Genomic DNA, 18819 nt, shown 5'->3' on the forward strand with positions numbered 1-18819 from the left:
TCTTTGACTTAGTGAGACACCTATTTAAAGAGAGTTGAGTAGCAGTTTGAGTGCAGATGTTGAATCTGAAGTTGTGTTTACAGGATCATAGGAGGGAGATGGACGGGGATTGTACCGCCTCTCAGCCCGCATGCTGCGCTCTGATTGGTGGATCCAGCAGGGAAGTGAGACCTTCAAAGTCAACGGATCCTAGAACAGCTGTTATCTGTCGATCCGCCACAACAACAGCCACTGATAACTGGTTGTTAAAGCGAGCACTGGACAAAGAAACGCCTCCTATGAAGATTGAAGTCAGAGGAGAAGCAGCTATACATCGTTTTCAGGTGAGGCTAACTCTGATATTAGCCATTTGCTAATTAGCATTAGCAACTGTGCTGAAAGTTGCGTAGAGAAAATGTTTAATTAAGATAAAAACAGCGGACAGCTAACATTTGCCAACTGAGCTAAGTCAGCCTAACAATACATGTTGTTAATATCAACACACTGAAGACATCGGCTTGATTATTTCCTTAATATCTTTCAATGTATTGTCTATTTTGTATGCAACTTGTTGTTTATCGCTGTGACTCAGCTTGCTAATGCTCACTCACATTGAAGGAGGTTGTTGACAGGAATAAGTTGTGTGTTATTCACGGTATGTGTGTCATCTCTAGGTCATGCGTCCTTTTCCTGAACTAGAAGGTGACTTGTATTGTTCCACCTACAGGATTTCACTGACACTTTGTTGTGTTTTTCTTCCTGGTGGCCTGCAGGCAGCATGAACTCCCTCCCAGGAAGAGCCGCCCTGTCTCTGTGCAGACGCTCCGCAGCAGCGGGCGGGATGAGGGTCCTCTCCGGGTCCCCGGTCCTCTCCCCGGGGCTCCAGGCTGCGGGCATGCCGGCCTCCGTGCAGGCTGTCCGGGTCTGCCACTCCGGGACCAGTCCTAAGGCCAGCGTCACAACCAAGAAGCGGGGATACGACATCACCAGAAACCCACACCTCAACAAGGTTAGTGGATGTGTTTTCCCACATCCCACTTTCTGTCCTTGTCAATAAATAGCCTACCTGCAAGCAATGTTCCATGTTTTCTCTCATAGACATGACAACAGGTAAAGGTGAGGGTGGAAACTCACCTGATGCCCACATGTTAGGACATTCTTGGCTGTATATGAGTTTAGCACAACAGAACAGTTAGATACAAAATAATCCGTATACAATATGTGGCAGCAACTATTAGACTTATAATGAATGAATGAATGCACTCTTTTTCATGAATATTAATCAAATAAGCACTAGTATTTTCGTCTCTAGGAGAAAATGACCCAAATAAGTGCCAAGAGACTTCTCAGATGGGTTAGGGCAGGGGTGTCCAAACTATGGCAGCTGACCATTTTGAATCGGCCTTCAGCAAATTAAAAAAGTATAATGATTTAAGTATAATAAACTTCAGCTTGTCTTATATTGTACTTCTTAAATATTTATGTTCAAATTTATTACACAGTATTCATGTGTTAATAAGCCCAATTTTCAAATCAATTCAGTCAATTAAAGTTGAAAACATGTTCTAACAAATCTAAGTTGATAAGAAAAAAGCCGAATAATACATTTACATAACCTTGAAATATACCCTTCATATTTCCTCTTCTTATCAGCAATCTGAAGCTTCTGTTTTAAGAAATGAGCTGCAAACAAAATAAATCAAACCCTATGGAGAGCTGTGATGTAGGCTGTTTTTTTCCTTACAGCATTTTCAAGTATCAAGAACAATTGACCTACATTGGATTGATTTTTCCAACTTATTACTGAACTTAAGAGGCAAAATACCTCGCCTCTAGTGAGTGGCCCAGCCCTTGGTATATTTTTCTTTATGTGGCCCTCGGTGAAAAAAGTTTGGACACCCCTGGGTTAGGGTTATCCTTTCAGTGACTAGAATTTGAATATTTTTCTTTTTTTTCATAAATTAAGTCTGTAGTTTTGAAGTACACTACATGTGCAGATGCAATGTGAATTTGAGTGCCTCAGGCCTGGTGGTAATGTAATGTACGGTGAAAAAACACTAAGGAAAAACGTCAAATAATGCATTCTTGAAAAAAAACACGGCGTTATGTTTTCAAATTTACATATGAAATGCGTATTTAAGTATTTGTTGTGAAAATATAAAACTTAAAATCGAAATCTAACCTGTGTTCACATAACTGTGTCTCGGATTACATTATGTCGTGCATACCATGTGTTATGGTGGTAGAAAATATATAAACAGAGTATACCATGTAAGTAGGACCACATGGTGCAGCAAAGCAACCACATCTGGAGATATCTATGGTTCTCCTATGGTTCTGTCCTTTTCTACATCTGTCTTTTGCAGTCACAGTGTGGAGAGGTCATTTTACTGCATTTTCTCCAAAGTCAGTTCAAACAGGGGGTACATGTTTCTGCTTAGCTAGCAGGACGGATACAGACACTATAGTTGAGTTTATGGCTTTTAATTTGGGTTGATAAGAGTCGGTCACAGTTCCTTCCACAGTTCCTGGTGCCCAGTCAGCATTTACACGCGGACTCACAGGGCAATCCAGAGGAAACAGTCAGCAAGTTGAGCTTTTGACTCTCACTTAGATGTAAAATAGTCGTTTTAATAAGTTAATGTTACTTGATGTTAGGGTGTTCTTAAACATGTTTTCTGAGCAGACTTCAGCATGTTCACTTTCAATAACCCTTTCTTGACCTTTACACATATTTACCACTATCACACAGGTTCTGTGTAATGATAACTAACACTGAATAGCTACAGTATAGGGGATACATACGTAGGCTGCAACTAAGGATTGTATTTATTATCAATGAGTCTTATTTTATTTGTATCATTAAAACATTTTGAATTTGTCTATGAAACCCCCCCCAAATCGTCACATTTCCATCACAACTCTAATGAGGTGAATGGGACATCTTAATCTTGTTCTTCCAAAAGTCCAAAATGTACTTAAAAGTGATGTATGGAAAATCAGCAAATCCTTATTTGAGGGGCTGGAATAATAATAATCGATGTCTTTTTTAATACTTTTGCTTACAAAGATGACTGAAAAAATAATTGAATATCAAAATAGACGCCGATATTTTCTCTGTCATTCAACAAATCGATTAAGTTACAAATGATTTCAGTTTTACTGGATATATTAACTGTATTTATTAAGAAAGGCCATATTTCTGACCCTGATCTCGTTCTCTGTAAACGGGCCAGATTGCAGTGACCTCTCAAATGTCCGACTAAATCAGCTCATAACCATATAAATGCAACACGTGTTATGTGTGGTACTATTATGTTGTAACTTTACAGTAATGTATGATAAGGTTTGGATGGCAGCCATTACGAGGGTTAAGCAGGTTATTCCTCTCACCCCCTCATTTAGCCTTTCTCTGTTCTCGTTTGTTTACACACACTGGTTAGGAGTCGGCTTAATGCGTTTACTTTGGTGCCTCTTTACCTGCTCGCTCGGATGGGTTTATGTTAGCGCTGGTAATCCATCACTTTCTCTTCGGCCATGTTTGCGTTTGACGTTTACATGTAAAAGTCTTCCATTCAAATACAAGACACTAAAGGGGTGCATAATTACGGTGGCCCGGAAGTGCAAGACACCACAGCATTTCACAAAACATTACAGCATTTCAGAAAACACTACAGCATTTCAGAAAACACAACAGCATTTCAGAAAACACAACAGCATTTCACAAAATGCCGCAGCATTTCAGAAAACACAACAGCATTTCAGAAAACACCACAGCATTTCAGAAAACACCACAGCATTTCAGAAAACACAACAGCATTTCACAAAATGCCGCAGCATTTCAGAAAACACCACAGCATTTCAGAAAACACAACAGCATTTCAGAAAACACTACAGCATTTCAGAAAACACAACAGCATTTCAGAAAACACCACAGCATTTCAGAAAACACAACAGCATTTCACAAAACACAACAGCATTTCAGAAAACACCGCAGCATTTCACAAAACGCCGCAGCATTTCACAAAACACTACAGCATTTCACAAAACACTACAGCATTTCAGAAAACACAACAGCATTTCAGAAAACACAACAGCATTTCAGAAAACACCGCAGCATTTCAGAAAACACCGCAGCATTTCAGAAAACACCGCAGCATTTCAGAAAACACCGCAGCATTTCAGAAAACACCGCAGCATTTCAGAAAACACCGCAGCATTTCAGAAAACACCGCAGCATTTCAGAAAACACCGCAGCATTTCAGAAAACACCGCAGCATTTCAGAAAACACCGCAGCATTTCAGAAAACACCACAGCATTTCAGAAAACACAACAGCATTTCAGAAAACACAACAGCATTTCAGAAAACACCGCAGCATTTCAGAAAACACCGCAGCATTTCAGAAAACACCGCAGCATTTCAGAAAACACCGCAGCATTTCAGAAAACACCGCAGCATTTCAGAAAACACCACAGCATTTCACAAAACGCCTTGTTTGAATGACAGGAGTAAACACTGACAGCTGCGGTGAAACTCGAGCGATTAGAGCGATGCGAAAAAAACATGAATTAATGCTTTATTAATTCATGGTTTTTAAGGGGCTTATCTCCATGTAAATACTATGGTAGACTACCCAATATTCGCATCGCTCTAATCGCTCGAGTTTCACGGCGGCTGTCAGCTGTGTTTGCTCCTGTCATTCAAACAAGACGCGCTGGAGAGGGGGCGGGGCGTATCTCCATGTAAATCCTATGGGAGATACCAACTACAACAAAATGAACATATTGACCGTGATTTAATTGTAATACACGTTTCAAAGTGATGCCGAAGTAACTACATACTGATACCGGTTAGTAAAAACCATGAATTAATTAATCACAGCTCCTCATATCTGTTCAGAAACGGGACAAAAGTTAAACAAGTACAAACCATAGACTGTATATGTCATGGCGAATACAGTCGCTGCTTTATTTATGTCTGTATGACGTTGTTGTGAGTGTGGACGGAGCAGCTACAGGTTAGTTTAGCCTGATGGATCCGATTCCATTCAGAAAACACGCATTTTAAAAGCTTTTCGCCTGCCGTCTTGTCTGCAGACTTGTCAAAGCATTAATTCATGGTTTTTACTAACCGGTATCAGTATGTAGTTACTTCGGCATCACTTTGAAACGTGTATTACAATTAAATCACGGTCAATATGTTCATTTTGTTGTCGAGTTTCACCGCAGCTGTCAGTGTTTACTCCTGTCATTCAAACAAGACGTGCTGGAGAGGGGGCGGATCGATCAGGCTAAACTAACCTGTAGCTGCTCCGTCCAAACTCACAACAGCGTCATACAGACATAAATAAAGCAGCGACTGTATTCGCCATGACATAGACAGTCTGTGGTTTGTACTTGTTTAACTTTTGTCCAGTTTCTGAACAGATATGAGGAGCTGTGAGCTCTGAGTGTGTGCTAACAGCTAACGGTTGATGTGTTGGGACATGTTGCGCTCGGGTGCTGACCAATCACGAAGCGTCATTTCTTGACTGGCAGCAAAAACACCCAATCACAGCAGTGCTTCTCTGGCTGGCTCTGTCCAATCACAAACAAGAAGTGTTCTCCCTAAAGGAATACCCTTTCCGTCCAATGTGAAATGCTGTGGTGTTTTCTGAAATGCTGTGGTGTTTTGCACTTCCGGGCCACCGTACATAATATTGGAAAAACGGACATTGCCATTTTGTTTCTGCTATATATGTTTGAGAAATTATCACCAGATGACGAACAAGTACCTGTTGTTGGTCAACACTTTTCTTTCATTAGACATAATATTTTCATTCAACTGACGTTACGTTTCTTTTTACACTCTTTTTGTTTGTCGCTGATTTTCAGGGTGTGGTTGACGAGTAGCAAGGCTTGTTTGAATGTTGGTTGGATACAGGTGCACCCTGCATCTCAGTCACTAGCAACAAACTGGGTATCCAAGAACCCTAAAATTAGAGTAAATATATTGTATTGGAAAGATTCTCTTCTCGGTTAGTCTTAGAAAATGAAAACCAGGTGGGGTTTTTCTAACAATCACTAAAAAAGTTGGAGCATGATTGTCGCATTGACATCGTACTTCCTTTGATGATTATTGCTCATTCACATTCACACACATTGTGCAGTCCCATTAGATTAGTTTAACACTTTGCTGTGCACAATCATTCTTTCTCCTTGTCTAATGATAATCTGCTGTATCAGAGGATCTTCTGTAATGACCTCTGGCAGGCAGACCTTTTGTCCTCCATGCTCTTTCTTGCAGCTGCACAGTAAAGTGTTGTCAAACTGTTGGCCATGTATCTTAAAAATACTCCCTAATGGAAAGCATGCAGCTTGTGGAACAACTGTAGACGTTATGATCGTATGCCGGGGCACTATTAGCAACTACATATCTTATCCGGTGTCACATTTCACACCAGCATGAATCATTTTACGGGACATTTGAAGTTAAATTCACAGATCTGCAGTAGACAAACACAAACTGGCCTAGGAAGGAGGTATAATCCTCAAGTAGGTCAGTGTTTGTTCCTCTGACGTGCAAGATTCAAGAGTAAATTCAGAGTGCGATACAGCGAGGAAGAGGAAAGAGAAATGGAGCTGACAGGGGAGTGAGTTCAGGCTCACACACTATTGGAGAGAATAAATAGATTACACCTCACGCTCCCCTCCGATCACTCTTTGGGAAATCTGCCAACGCTGAGACAGAGGAGTGACTCTAACCATAACCAGAAAGCAGGGGGGTACAAGGTTGCTTTTTCAGAATAAAAGCTGCACCTTGTGATGTGTTACTGCTCAAAGCTACAAACATCCTAAGAACACTTCAAAGTTTGCTCTATTCCCAAACAAAAATGCTATATTTGGACAAAAAAAACATCAAAAATGCCACTCTATTTGGGCGTGGGAATGAGTCATAACCAACCTCAAAACGGCATGACTAACACATGAGTCACTGAGGTCTGCTTTCTTATTCATTCAGTGGACTTCAACCTGTGTAAACTCTCCCTGTTGTATAACCGCGTCTCTTCCACTCTGCAGGGCATGGCGTTCACTCTGGAGGAGCGCCTCCAGCTGGGCATCCACGGCCTGCTGCCACCATGCTTCCTCTCCCAGGATGTGCAGGTGCTGCGTGTCATGAAGAGCTACGAAACCCGCATCAACCCTCTGGACAAGTGAGAGAACAGAGATTTAGGAATATAAGAACATGTTTTTAAAAGTAACTGATAAACCCCAGAAAAATCAATTCCCAAAACCCGACTTAAAGAGTGATAAAAGTAAGAAGTTCATATTTACCTCGTCTCAATATCCCCACAGCTCCTACGAATCTGATATTATACGCAAGTGACTGTTTAATACAACACAACATAATTAGTAGGGCTACTATAACAAAACAGAGAAAGGAAAAAACCCAACATATTGCAAAAGGGGCCCTAAGATTCCTCACATATATATTTAAAATGTGAATCCTCTCCATGTGTGTAACCAAAACCACTTCATACATTTATAAAAATGCGTGTTAAGGAGCTGCAGATGTTGAATGGGCTCAACCAATCAGATGCTGTCTCATATGATTGGTCAAAATCTTCTTTAGCACATCTTTTGTTGTCATTCGGCGTGTGATTATTTAGTGTCACGTCAAATATTTGTTGAGCAGCATCCCGTGGCTTAGTAGTTACATAAACATCACTGAAGCATCCCTGGTTTGAGTCTTTTCTGGGATGTTGATGCATGTCATACATTCTGTCTGTCTCTTCCTATGAATCTAATAGCTTGATTTGCATAACAAAAAAAATCAAGATTACCATATGAAATACTCAATGTTTTGTATTATGCTGATGCATTATTTGATTGCTATACAGTATAATACACTACCGTTGTGTACAGCTTTTAGTATGGTAACTTACTTGAAATCCTTACTTTTGGGGATCCTGTAGTGGTTGTGAGTCCTTGAGGCAGATACATATTCAGCTGTCTCACCTTCACACACACACTGTCTATATCTCCTGTCTATATTTACACTGTAAGTTGTCTCATGAATGCAGAATTTGTATGTGCACTTCAACATGTCACACTGTTAAACAAACAAGTTTGAAGCCATACTAGCAGTTACGCGAGCTGTTTGCACCTCAAGAATATAACAAAATCAAAGTCAAAGTCAACTTTATTGTCAATCTTCCAGTTTGTGTGTACAGACAGAGAGATCGAAATACCGTTTCCCACAATCCCGAATATAAAAACAAATGTATATAAAAAATATGTGTGCAAATATTTATATATATATAGACAGTCAAAGACACATTTTTACATGTGCACACATTAAAGGTGGGGTAGGTAAGTTTGAGAAACCGGCTCGAGATACACTTTTTGTTATATTCCATGGAATGCTCTTAACATCCCGATAGCAATGAATATCTTAAGTGCTTTGACAAAATATCCATAAAAAAAATGTCATCTGTGGAAGCCGTAATACTGTAAAAAGCACGACCAATTATTTTAGCCGGCCCGGCTAAAATAACTGGATGGCCTACCTGCCTGTCAGCCTTCCATCTGTGCACAAACTTATCTCGTGCCCTCATTGGTCATGTGCGCGTTCGTGTGTGTTGGAGGAGGGGTTCTGTAAGGAAGTGGCAGATTTTCTCCGGTTGTGTATTTTCAAATTCTAGCGCACTCGAGCTGGTTTCTCAAACTTACCTACCCCACCTTTAAGTGTTTATTTGATGAAGAACAAGGATACAAAATGGTTAATACAGTGACACATATCTGTTAAATATGGCTTTAAAGTTGGAAGGTATATCCCACTTGCAGAATCCCTGCCATCCCATCTGTAGATACTGGATGATAATTTTTATTTTTGACCATTTAAACCACCCTGTAATATATTGAGAAATTAAGACCTAAAAAATAGAAATATTTATATTTATAATTTTCCAAAGAACTTCATCCTGTATAAACACCATGACTACACATACACAGAATAACCATATCAAAACATGCATAGTGTTCTATGATGCGTCTGGCTCCAGACAGATGATAATCGTGCAGAAATACTTTAGCACAACTACAATTACCTTTCTTATAACATAAATCCTGATGTGTGGTGTGTCTCTCTGTCTCAGGTACATCCTGCTGATGACGCTGCAGGACAGGAACGAGAAGCTGTTCTACAGAGTCCTGACCTCTGACATCGAGGAGTTCATGCCCATCGTCTACACTCCCACGGTGGGCCTGGCCTGCCAGCAGTACGGCCTCGCCTTCAGGAGACCACGGTGAGATTCATCTCATCTAAACCATAGCTGCACGGGAACACTATTTACCAAGGTTTTATTTCATTCTTACATTGTGATTAACCTTCTCATCTAAGGACCATTTTAAATGTTTTCGAAAAAATATATTTTCCGGCCCATCTTCTCCTCTCCATCTAATCTCAATTGCATTGTACTAACAAAATAACAAGATCATTATTTGTTAACTTGACATTAGCATTCATATCATGTTTCAGCTGCACACTGAGGAGTAATTATATCCAATGGTGGGTGAACTGAGGACAGGTGATAGGGATGCAGGGTAAAAATAAAAGCAAAAACAAATCACAGTTAGGTGGTTGACTGCGAGTGTGTGGTCATACAAAAATTCCCATTTAGCAGTAAATAGACATAATATTCTTATATCATACTTTCCAAGATGTTTCTATCCTTTTAACTTGTTTTTTTTGTGTAATTGTGTATGTCTTATCTATTGTATCTGTAATCTAATGAATGTGATGGACTAACTTTTCGTGCAGGAAACTTAAAGAAAACTAAAAAATCCCAAAATAATTGGGTCAGATCTGTAACCCTGATGTAGCCGTACAGCACAAACAACACTGCTGCCTTTAAATTACAACCTTTCTGTTTTCAGAGGACTCTTCATCACCATCCATGATAAAGGCCACATCGCCACCGTGCTCAACTCCTGGCCTGAAGAAGACATTAAGGTACAGATGTAAAAATGTTTGTGCCTGAGAAATTATACTTTACACTTTTATAATTATTTAAGCAATCGGTAGAAGTAGGTCACATGACTTCAGGTCACCACTGTTCTGCGTGATGATGTTTACTTTAGTCAGTCACCAGTGGAGTATTTACTGATGTATTTTGTGCATGAACAAATATCTTAAGCTTGTGTTAACCACAGACCTTATTTCAGGCATCTGATCAAAAACTCAGCCAAAAACTCATTGACTTCAAGACGAATGGAAGCGCTGAAATGCTAACTCATTCCCAAGTAAGTCCTGCACCACTCGGTATCAACAACTAATGTCTCTCTCTGTGTGTAGGCCGTTGTGGTGACAGACGGGGAGCGTATCCTGGGTCTTGGGGACCTGGGAGGTTACGGGATGGGCATCCCCGTTGGGAAGCTGGCGCTGTACACGGCCTGCGGGGGGGTGAAGCCTCAGCAGTGCCTCCCCGTGCTGCTGGACGTCGGCACCAACAACCAGGTGTGTTTAAACACAGAGCTGCAGAAAGCTTTATGACTTTATATCTGCCTCATTATGTGTCAAATTCCTCGTACGTGTGAACCTACCTGGTAATAAACCCGTTTCTGATTCTGATTCTGATTTTTCTTATCAGTCATTACCTGATAGGGTCCATTAGGGTTGGGCCATTGTTTCTATTTCTATGCTTTCGATTCCAATCATGGTTCAGTTACTTGAACAAATCAGCTTTGTAAGCCTTCTGAAAGCAATAGTTAAAGCTACCCCAATAAGCATTTATAAGTGTGGGCATTTGAATTGAAATATTTACACGTCACAAAAATGTATTTAATAGCAATTTCTTCTCTTTTCAAACAACAACTCTGTGTGTAGAGCAAGTTGAAGTTGAAAATTGCTTTTTACATTGCTGTAGAACACAAGAAAAACTAAAATCTTCCATTAACCCCTTCAGTTATTGATATTTGAAAGCCAATCAGGACCTATTAGACCTTTTTGACCTATTAAAGGTGGGGTAGGTAATTTTGGAGAAACCAGCTCGAGTGCGCTAGAATTTGAAAATACACAGCCGGAAAAAATCTGCCACTTCCTTACAGAGCCCCTCCTCCAACACACACGAACGCGCACATGACCAATGAGGGCACGAGATAAGTTTGTGCACAGATGGAAGGCTGACAGGCAGGTAGGCCATCCAGTTATTATAGCCGGGCCGGCTCAGATGATTGGTGGTACTTTTTACAGTACTACGGCTTCCACAGATGACATTTTTTTTATGGATTTTTTGTCAAAGCACTTAAGATATTCATTGCTATCGGGATGTTAAGAGCATTCCATGGAATATAACAAAAAGTGTATCTCGAGCCGGTTTCTCAAACTTACCTACCCCACCTTTAACTTTGATTAGTTCTTGAACAGAAATGCAATCTCAAGTTGTCTTTCTGACTGTCTGATTGATTCTTGGTGCAGGCGCTGCTCGACGACCCTCTGTACATCGGACTGAAGCACAAGAGGATCAGAGGAAAGGAATACGACGAGCTGGTCGATGAGTTCATGCAGGCAGTGACGGACAAGTGAGTAGAAAATGCAAATGACTAAAGAATCTGCTGGTGGCAATACTGAAGCCTTTTTGTTGGTCTGACAATACTGTTGTGCTGTCATTATTGGAGTATGTGCAATGTAAACTTGCGTGATAATCAAACCACTATGTACTTCAACATGTTGTGCTTGCGTAATAATGATAAAGTTCTGGAATTTGAATCTCGAATGTGTCTTTGTCGCTCTGCAGGTACGGGATGAGCTGTCTGATACAGTTTGAGGATTTCGCCAACATCAATGCCTTCCGCATCCTGAACAAATACAGGAACAGATACTGCACCTTCAACGACGACATCCAAGGTACTTTGATATTTACAGCTTCCCTCAGGCAACCAGTGCTATACATTTAGCTTTTTACACAATACTTATTTCTTTTTTGTGTTAAAATCATAGACAAATATATAAAATGGGAGAAAAAATTACACTTTTTTTTCCCCTACACATTCAACATGACCTCAAGACTAGTTTTCCCACAATATTTCCTGACCATAAATGCCACATTCTCAGAAGATGGATTATGTTTTAAAATGTAATCTCAGAATAATATAAAATGATTTTATAAATTACTAATATAATCCACGTTAGCATCAACATGAATATGATCATAGATACTGTCACAGTTGATTTTTAAAGGAGCTCATATCATTAGTAACTCATTAACAAGCTTTTCCGTTAACTTTTGATGAATTTGGTAATTTATATTTGCGAACAGAAATTAAATTAAATCCAGGATTTGTTGGCGGTTTTGGGTATGCTCCAATTTAGTAAAAACACTGCAAAAGTTGCGTTGCTAACTCACTTCTCAAGGTTAAAGTTAACCACAGAGATTCACTTTAAGATTTAAAAAAAAAACACTGAAGTAAAAGCCCAGAAAAGGGACTGGTTTTGCATGAAATATGCTGGAAGACAGACCTCAGATCATGTGTGTAATGGATGCAGAAGCAAAGTTTCCCTTAAATGAGCTCCACAGCCCCCCTGCTGGAGCTGTTTGGTAATCACTCTGGCTCCTGCTGGTGTTAGGAGGAAATTATACACATTTTATAAAAAAAACATTGTACTGAAGCTTTTATGTATTCTTAAAATGATTAAATATATCCTCTTAATTTATTCATATGATTAATGATGCAGTGTTTATGGATATATAATTCAGTCTGTGTCCATGATATTGAAATCAACAGCCGATGACAGCCTAGTGACATTGTGACAAAATCAGGGGGTCACAGGTTCAAACCCCACTGCAGTCAGCATGTCGTTGTGTCCCTGGGCAAGACACTTCACCCCAAATTGCTCCTGTGGGGATTGTCCACAGTATTGAGTATGTAAGTCGCTTTGGATAAAAGCGTCTAACAAGTAACATGTAATGTAATCTAACATGTAATGTAATCTAACATGTAATGTAATCTAACATGTAATGTAATGTAACATGTAATTCTGTTTTTATTTCTTAAAATAATCCCCTTAGCTCAGCTTTGATTGCTTGATTGATTGAAGGGGAAAAGGGCCGTTTTAATGTGGCCTGGCAATCTTTTCCAGATAAAAGTCAAGCAGCTACATTTTAAACAATTTGGAATTAAAAAGGTTGGAATGGGCCCACCTTGTATTCAGAGGATTACAGTCTAAATTAGAGCTACGTTTATCCTCACATTTCTTAAAGGTGTTTCCCTTTTTTCTCTTCAGGCACGGCCTCAGTAGCTGTCGCCGGGATCCTATCTGCTCTGAAGATCACCAAGAACACACTCTTAGATCACACCGTGGTTTTCCAGGGGGCCGGAGAGGTGAGGACATTTGGCTTTCTAGGGTTTTATTCTGTTAAAAAATAAAAATAAAAAGAGCTGCCTGTAATCCCTAAGAGATGAGGTTCCACTCAGTTGACCAGCAGAGGTCGATGTTGGTTATCTTATGTTTTGTTTTTTCAGGCTGCTCTGGGTATTGCTCACCTCCTCCTGATGGCCATGGCTAAAGAGGGAGTGAGTAGAGAAGAAGCTGCCAAGAGGATCTGGATGGTGGACTCCAGAGGGCTCATTGTGAAGGTAATGTGTGAGACTGCCATTAGCTCACTCTATCTATAAATCGCCCTGTGTGTAAAAAAAATCACAAAACACTTCTTTTTTTTTTTTTATATAATACCTCTATTAATTCAAATGCACAACTGTCAATACTGTAACATTTATACTTATTTAATTGTATATGTATTAATTGTATTAATTGTATTTTATTTATTTATTTTATTTATTTTATTTATTTTATTTATTTATTTATTATTTTATTTATTTTATTTATTTATTTATTTTATTTATTTTATTTATTTTATTTATTTTATTTTATTTATTTATTTTATTTTATTTATTTTATTTATTTTATTTATTTTATTTCTTTTATTTATTTTATTTTATTTTATTTTATTTTATTTATTTTATTTATTTTATTTATTTTATTTATTTTATTTATTTTATTTTATTTTATTTTATTTATTTTATTTATTTTATTTATTTATTTTATTTATTCTATTTATTCTATTTATTTGTTTTCTTTAATGGAGCAACTGTCAAAAAAAACAATCTCTCCCCTGGAAAATAAAGTATCCTGTTTCTGATTTTCCTCAACTTTAGGGCAGAGGCAACCTTAACCACGAGAAGTTGGAATTTGCTCACGATCACCCGCACATTAAGACCCTGGAGGAGGTGGTGGAAATCGTCAAACCCACCGCCATCATCGGTGAGTCTCCCTAAAGGTCACGTCGTGGTTTTTAACGGTGTGAAAATAAAAAGACTTGTTATTACTCACATTGTTTGTTTCGCCCATTCATGGTCATTCCTGATCAGTTGTGGAAAAACAGAGAAAGCTGTAACAGGTGAATGCTGTCTCTCCAAAATAACAACTAGCTCCAAACCAACTAACTTACTCAAAGTTTCATAAAGATTTTAGATGTGAATGTCAGTCATGATTCTTAATTTCAACACAAATCTTGAGACTATGAAAAGCGCTATATAAATTCAGTTTATTATTATTATTATTATTATTATTATTATTATTATTATTATTATTATTAACACTGCATGTATAATAAACTGGAGGATATTCCCAGACTTTTAATAACAACTATAACATGTCTTTGTTTCAGCTAACATCTTCTGTGTTTAAAAATGAAAGATGACTGAATAATTAAAAGTTGAAACAAATCAGTCGGACAAAACAACCTGCAATTTGGAGATTTGTACTTGATAATAATAGACCCATGTGAGTCCTACAATCTGAGCCATCTTTTCTTATTGTCTCATTGAAATGTGTTTTGACGGGTTTTCTTCTTCCTATTTCCTGTGTCCTAAACATGAAGGAGTGGCAGCTATCCCAGGAGCCTTTACTGAGAAGATCATTAAAGGCATGGCGTCCTTCAACGAGAGGCCAATCATCTTCGCTCTGAGTAATCCCACCAGCAAGGCCGAGTGCACCGCGGAGCAGTGCTACAACCTCACTGAGGTACACATCAGACGCATTGAAGCTGAAACATTAAAGGTGGGGTAGGTAATTTTGGAGAAACCGGCTCGAGATCGCTAGAATTTGAAAATACACAACCGGAAAAATCTGCCACTTCCTTACAGAGCCCCTCCTCCAACACACACGAACGCGCACATGACCAATGAGGGCACGAGATAAGTTTGTGCACAGATGGAAGGCCATCCAGTTATTTTAGCCGGGCCGGCTAAAATGATTGGTCGTGCTTTTTACAGTACTACGGCTTCCACAGATGACATTTTTTATGGATTTGTTGTCAAAGCACTTAAGATATTCATTGCTATCGGGATGTTAAGAGCATTCCATGGAATATAACAAAAAGTGTATCTCGAGCCGGTTTCTCAAACTTATCTACCCCACCTTTAAAGCAGCATATTCTTCCTCAAACATTTGAAATTTCTTTTTTGAAATATGTCTTATTTTCCCAGCTGTATTTATTGTATTATTGGCTTGAATTGATGCATTGCTACATTTTCTGGCACACCACTGCAATTTATTGTATGTGAATTTGCATCAAACTGCTAAAAGAATCCACGTGCACTTTTACATTTCAGCTCTCTGCAGTCACATAACCAAAAGCCCCCCAAATCAAAGGACACTTTGTTGTTTCCACTGAAGTGACTCACACTCTCTCTTTGTGTTTCCTTGCTATCCTCCTCTTCCTCTCTGTTCTTCTTCAGGGCCGGGGCATCTTCGCCAGTGGCAGTCCGTTCGACAAAGTGACGCTGGCTGACGGGCGCAGCTTCATCCCCGGCCAGGGAAACAACGCCTACGTCTTCCCCGGAGTCGCTTTGGGCGTTATTGCTTGTGGAGTGCGCCACATATCTGACGACATCTTTCTCACCACAGCAGAGGTAATGTCCTCAGTCACCACACGTCAATGATTCCATAATATGTATAAGGAGGACGTGATTTTGTGACACAATACACTTTTTGTTTTGTAAAATAACATCTGTAGTGTAAACTCTAGCTCTGACACCAGCTAGATTTTCCTCCATTTAGTTCACATTTACATCTTTGTAGTATTTATAAAGGGATACATACGTTTTTGAAGTGTGATTTTATGAGGTACTTATCCATAGTGTGTGTTTTACCTACAGTTGATGGAAGGGACCAGGGCAGCGGCAATAACAAGTTATTTTTGTTTATTGTTCAAATTAACCAGTCACAAAATATGTTAACACACCAACCAATGGTGACACAGGTAGACAGAGGTGCGAGAAGTACTCAGATCGTGTACTTGAGAAAAAGTACCAGAGTGTAGGAATACTCTGTTACAAGTAAAAGTCCTGCATTCAAAATGTTACTCAAGTAAAAGTACAAAAATAGAATCCCTCATTCTGCAGATTGGTCCATTTCAGAATAATATATATATATCCATCTTCTATATATATTATAATATATTATTTGATATGTATGTGTAAATACATACATATATATATTTATATGTATATATATTTAGACCATTGACTCATGAGTTCGGCAAGGTTAAATTACTCTGTCTTGTGGTTTTTAAGAGAGCATTGTTAACAGATGTATTTCCCCTTTCCTAAACCGCCAACTGTAACCCTTATGACTGTAGATGAGTAACTTTTACAACCTGACCTAACGTTTACTCTCCTTATTGGTCATATCATCTTTATTGTTCCAGGCGATATCTGAGATGGTGACGGAGGAGAACCTGGCTGAGGGGAGGCTGTACCCTCCTCTGAGCACCATCAGAGAGGTGTCCTTCAAGATCGCAGTGAAGGTCAGTGACTCCTGCACTATTACATTTTGAAGTTTTGAGGGGAATTCAAAAATCTAATTCGTTTCCTTTTTTGCCAGATTGTCAACTATGCATACAAAAACAACATGGCTTCTCTGTACCCTGAGCCAATAGACAAGGAGGCGTTTGTCCTGTCTCACATTTACAGCCCAGATTACGACTCCTTCACTCTGGACAACTACAGCTGGCCGGAGGAGGCCATGAACGTGCAGGACGTGTGATTGGTCTATCTCTATCCTTAAATCAATATGCTACGACCGCGTATCAGGGCCATCGCAGGTGAAGAAAAAATAAAACTACACAAAAGTGTCTTAATTAAAAAGAAAAACCCCACTATTTTTCAACGTTTTTTTTTTCTCTCGTAAATGTGTGGCTTTATGATTTCTGAACTTCGATTTATGGTTTTAGGATTTCAGTGAATATTACAATATTTTTCCTGTGAATTTGTGGGTTTTCTTCTCTTAAATTTACAAGTTTTATCTCAAAATATAACCTCCTCCTCCAACAGCTCTTTTTTAAAAATTGTTTCTACCTAAAATGGCCCTGATACTCCGTCCTACTATGCTGCCGTGGTGTAAAGTACAAGTTATGCATCGCCTCTACCCAGAAACCTCCAATTATTCTCTAATATGTTATTGCCCTCCTTGCAGACGTACAGTGATCCATATAATAGATGCCAAACTGTTATTCTCTACGACACATATTGTCAAGTACAAGTTGCTATTTCCTCTTTCAGAGCTTTAATTGTTGTCTTTTCAGTTCTCTGTACCAGTTTGAAGGTTTGAATGAGTGAAATACTCTCAGCTGCATACACACCCAGCATATCAAATGTCATTAGCTATAACTAAATCTATACACATTAGATTGTCAAGCTGTTTACGCAACGCTAAATTCATTTTTGACAGAAGACTAAGAGCTAATGCAGGAAATCAGAGAGCAGATTCTCACAGCAATGCACAATGCTTCCTGTTGTCTTGACCGAAATCTACAGATGACTCATTTTGTAGCTTGAAACCTTGAACAGAACCTCTCAGTGCCTCGTCCTGTGTGACCTCAGGACATCACTGTCCCATGTTCTGACTATAAACCATTGTTCAGTGGTTTCACAAAGAAGACAAATGTGGTTCGACACTGTAGCCACTTCTCCAATTTTACACTCCCATCTGTTCACGAGACTAAAACACTCCACAGTCAGCCTGCCATTCTGTTTCCCCGCGAGAGTCCGTTCTTCTGGATGGAAAGCACTTTTGTTCTCTTGAATGTGTTCAGAAAAAGCAGTTTTTTGTATACAATGGTGTGTTATTCCTCTAGTTTTGTACAGAGCCCTATGCTTGTTGTGGTGTTTTTGCCAAAAGTTATCGATGAACTGTATATTTTACTGTGTCTTTAACTCCTAGCCAACATGATGCTCTGCAAGCTTTAGTACCGACAGATATGCTTGAAGTTTTTAAAGGGAACATGAAACTTTTTGAATAAAATTGTCAACTAAACGTGAGAGAGTCCTGGCTTTTTTTTCCTTTTTTAGTAGTCTCTTTGAGAAAAAATGACTGCATGAAATACTCGAGTGCAGAGGTGTCCAAACCACAACATTTTGAGTTGGCCCTCAGCAAATTCAAAAAGTATAATGTAATACGGCCCACAAATGAAACTTGAGCTTTTCTTGTATTGTACTTATTAATTATATCTGTAAACATATATTACACAGTAGTGATCATGTGTTCATAAGCCTAATTTACAATAAATTCAGTCAATTAGATTTGAAAATATTTTCTAACAAATCTAAGTCGATAAGAAAAAAGCCCAATAACTTCTATACATAACAAACTTGAAATATACCCTTCCTATTTCTTCTTATAATAATCTATCTGGGGGTCCTGTTGTAAGGGATCAGTGGCTATCAAATTAAATGAAACTCCGGAGAGCTGGGATGTAGGCTGTTTATTTTTTCTTAAAGCAAATTCAAGTAACAAG

At 38.9% G+C, this 18819-nt stretch overlaps 1 protein-coding gene across 1 annotated transcript; it reads left to right on the forward strand.

Annotated features, from left to right (window-relative positions):
* The first annotated feature begins 148 nt into the window (after positions 1-148).
* On the forward strand, positions 149-18338 carry me3 (malic enzyme 3, NADP(+)-dependent, mitochondrial). The gene is made up of 15 exons (XM_034128750.1): positions 149-323; positions 753-988; positions 7040-7173; positions 9118-9267; positions 9899-9974; positions 10317-10478; positions 11439-11542; positions 11758-11867; positions 13245-13342; positions 13484-13597; positions 14177-14282; positions 14902-15044; positions 15761-15934; positions 16732-16830; positions 16908-18338. The coding sequence occupies exons 2-15, from the start codon at positions 758-760 to the stop codon at positions 17067-17069; spliced, it is 1863 nt and encodes a 620-aa protein (XP_033984641.1). The 5' UTR covers positions 149-323; positions 753-757; the 3' UTR covers positions 17070-18338.
* The last annotated feature ends 481 nt before the right edge of the window (positions 18339-18819 follow it).

This window comes from Trematomus bernacchii, unplaced genomic scaffold (genome assembly GCF_902827165.1).
Source record: "Trematomus bernacchii unplaced genomic scaffold, fTreBer1.1, whole genome shotgun sequence".
Taxonomy (NCBI): Eukaryota; Metazoa; Chordata; class Actinopteri; order Perciformes; family Nototheniidae; genus Trematomus; species Trematomus bernacchii.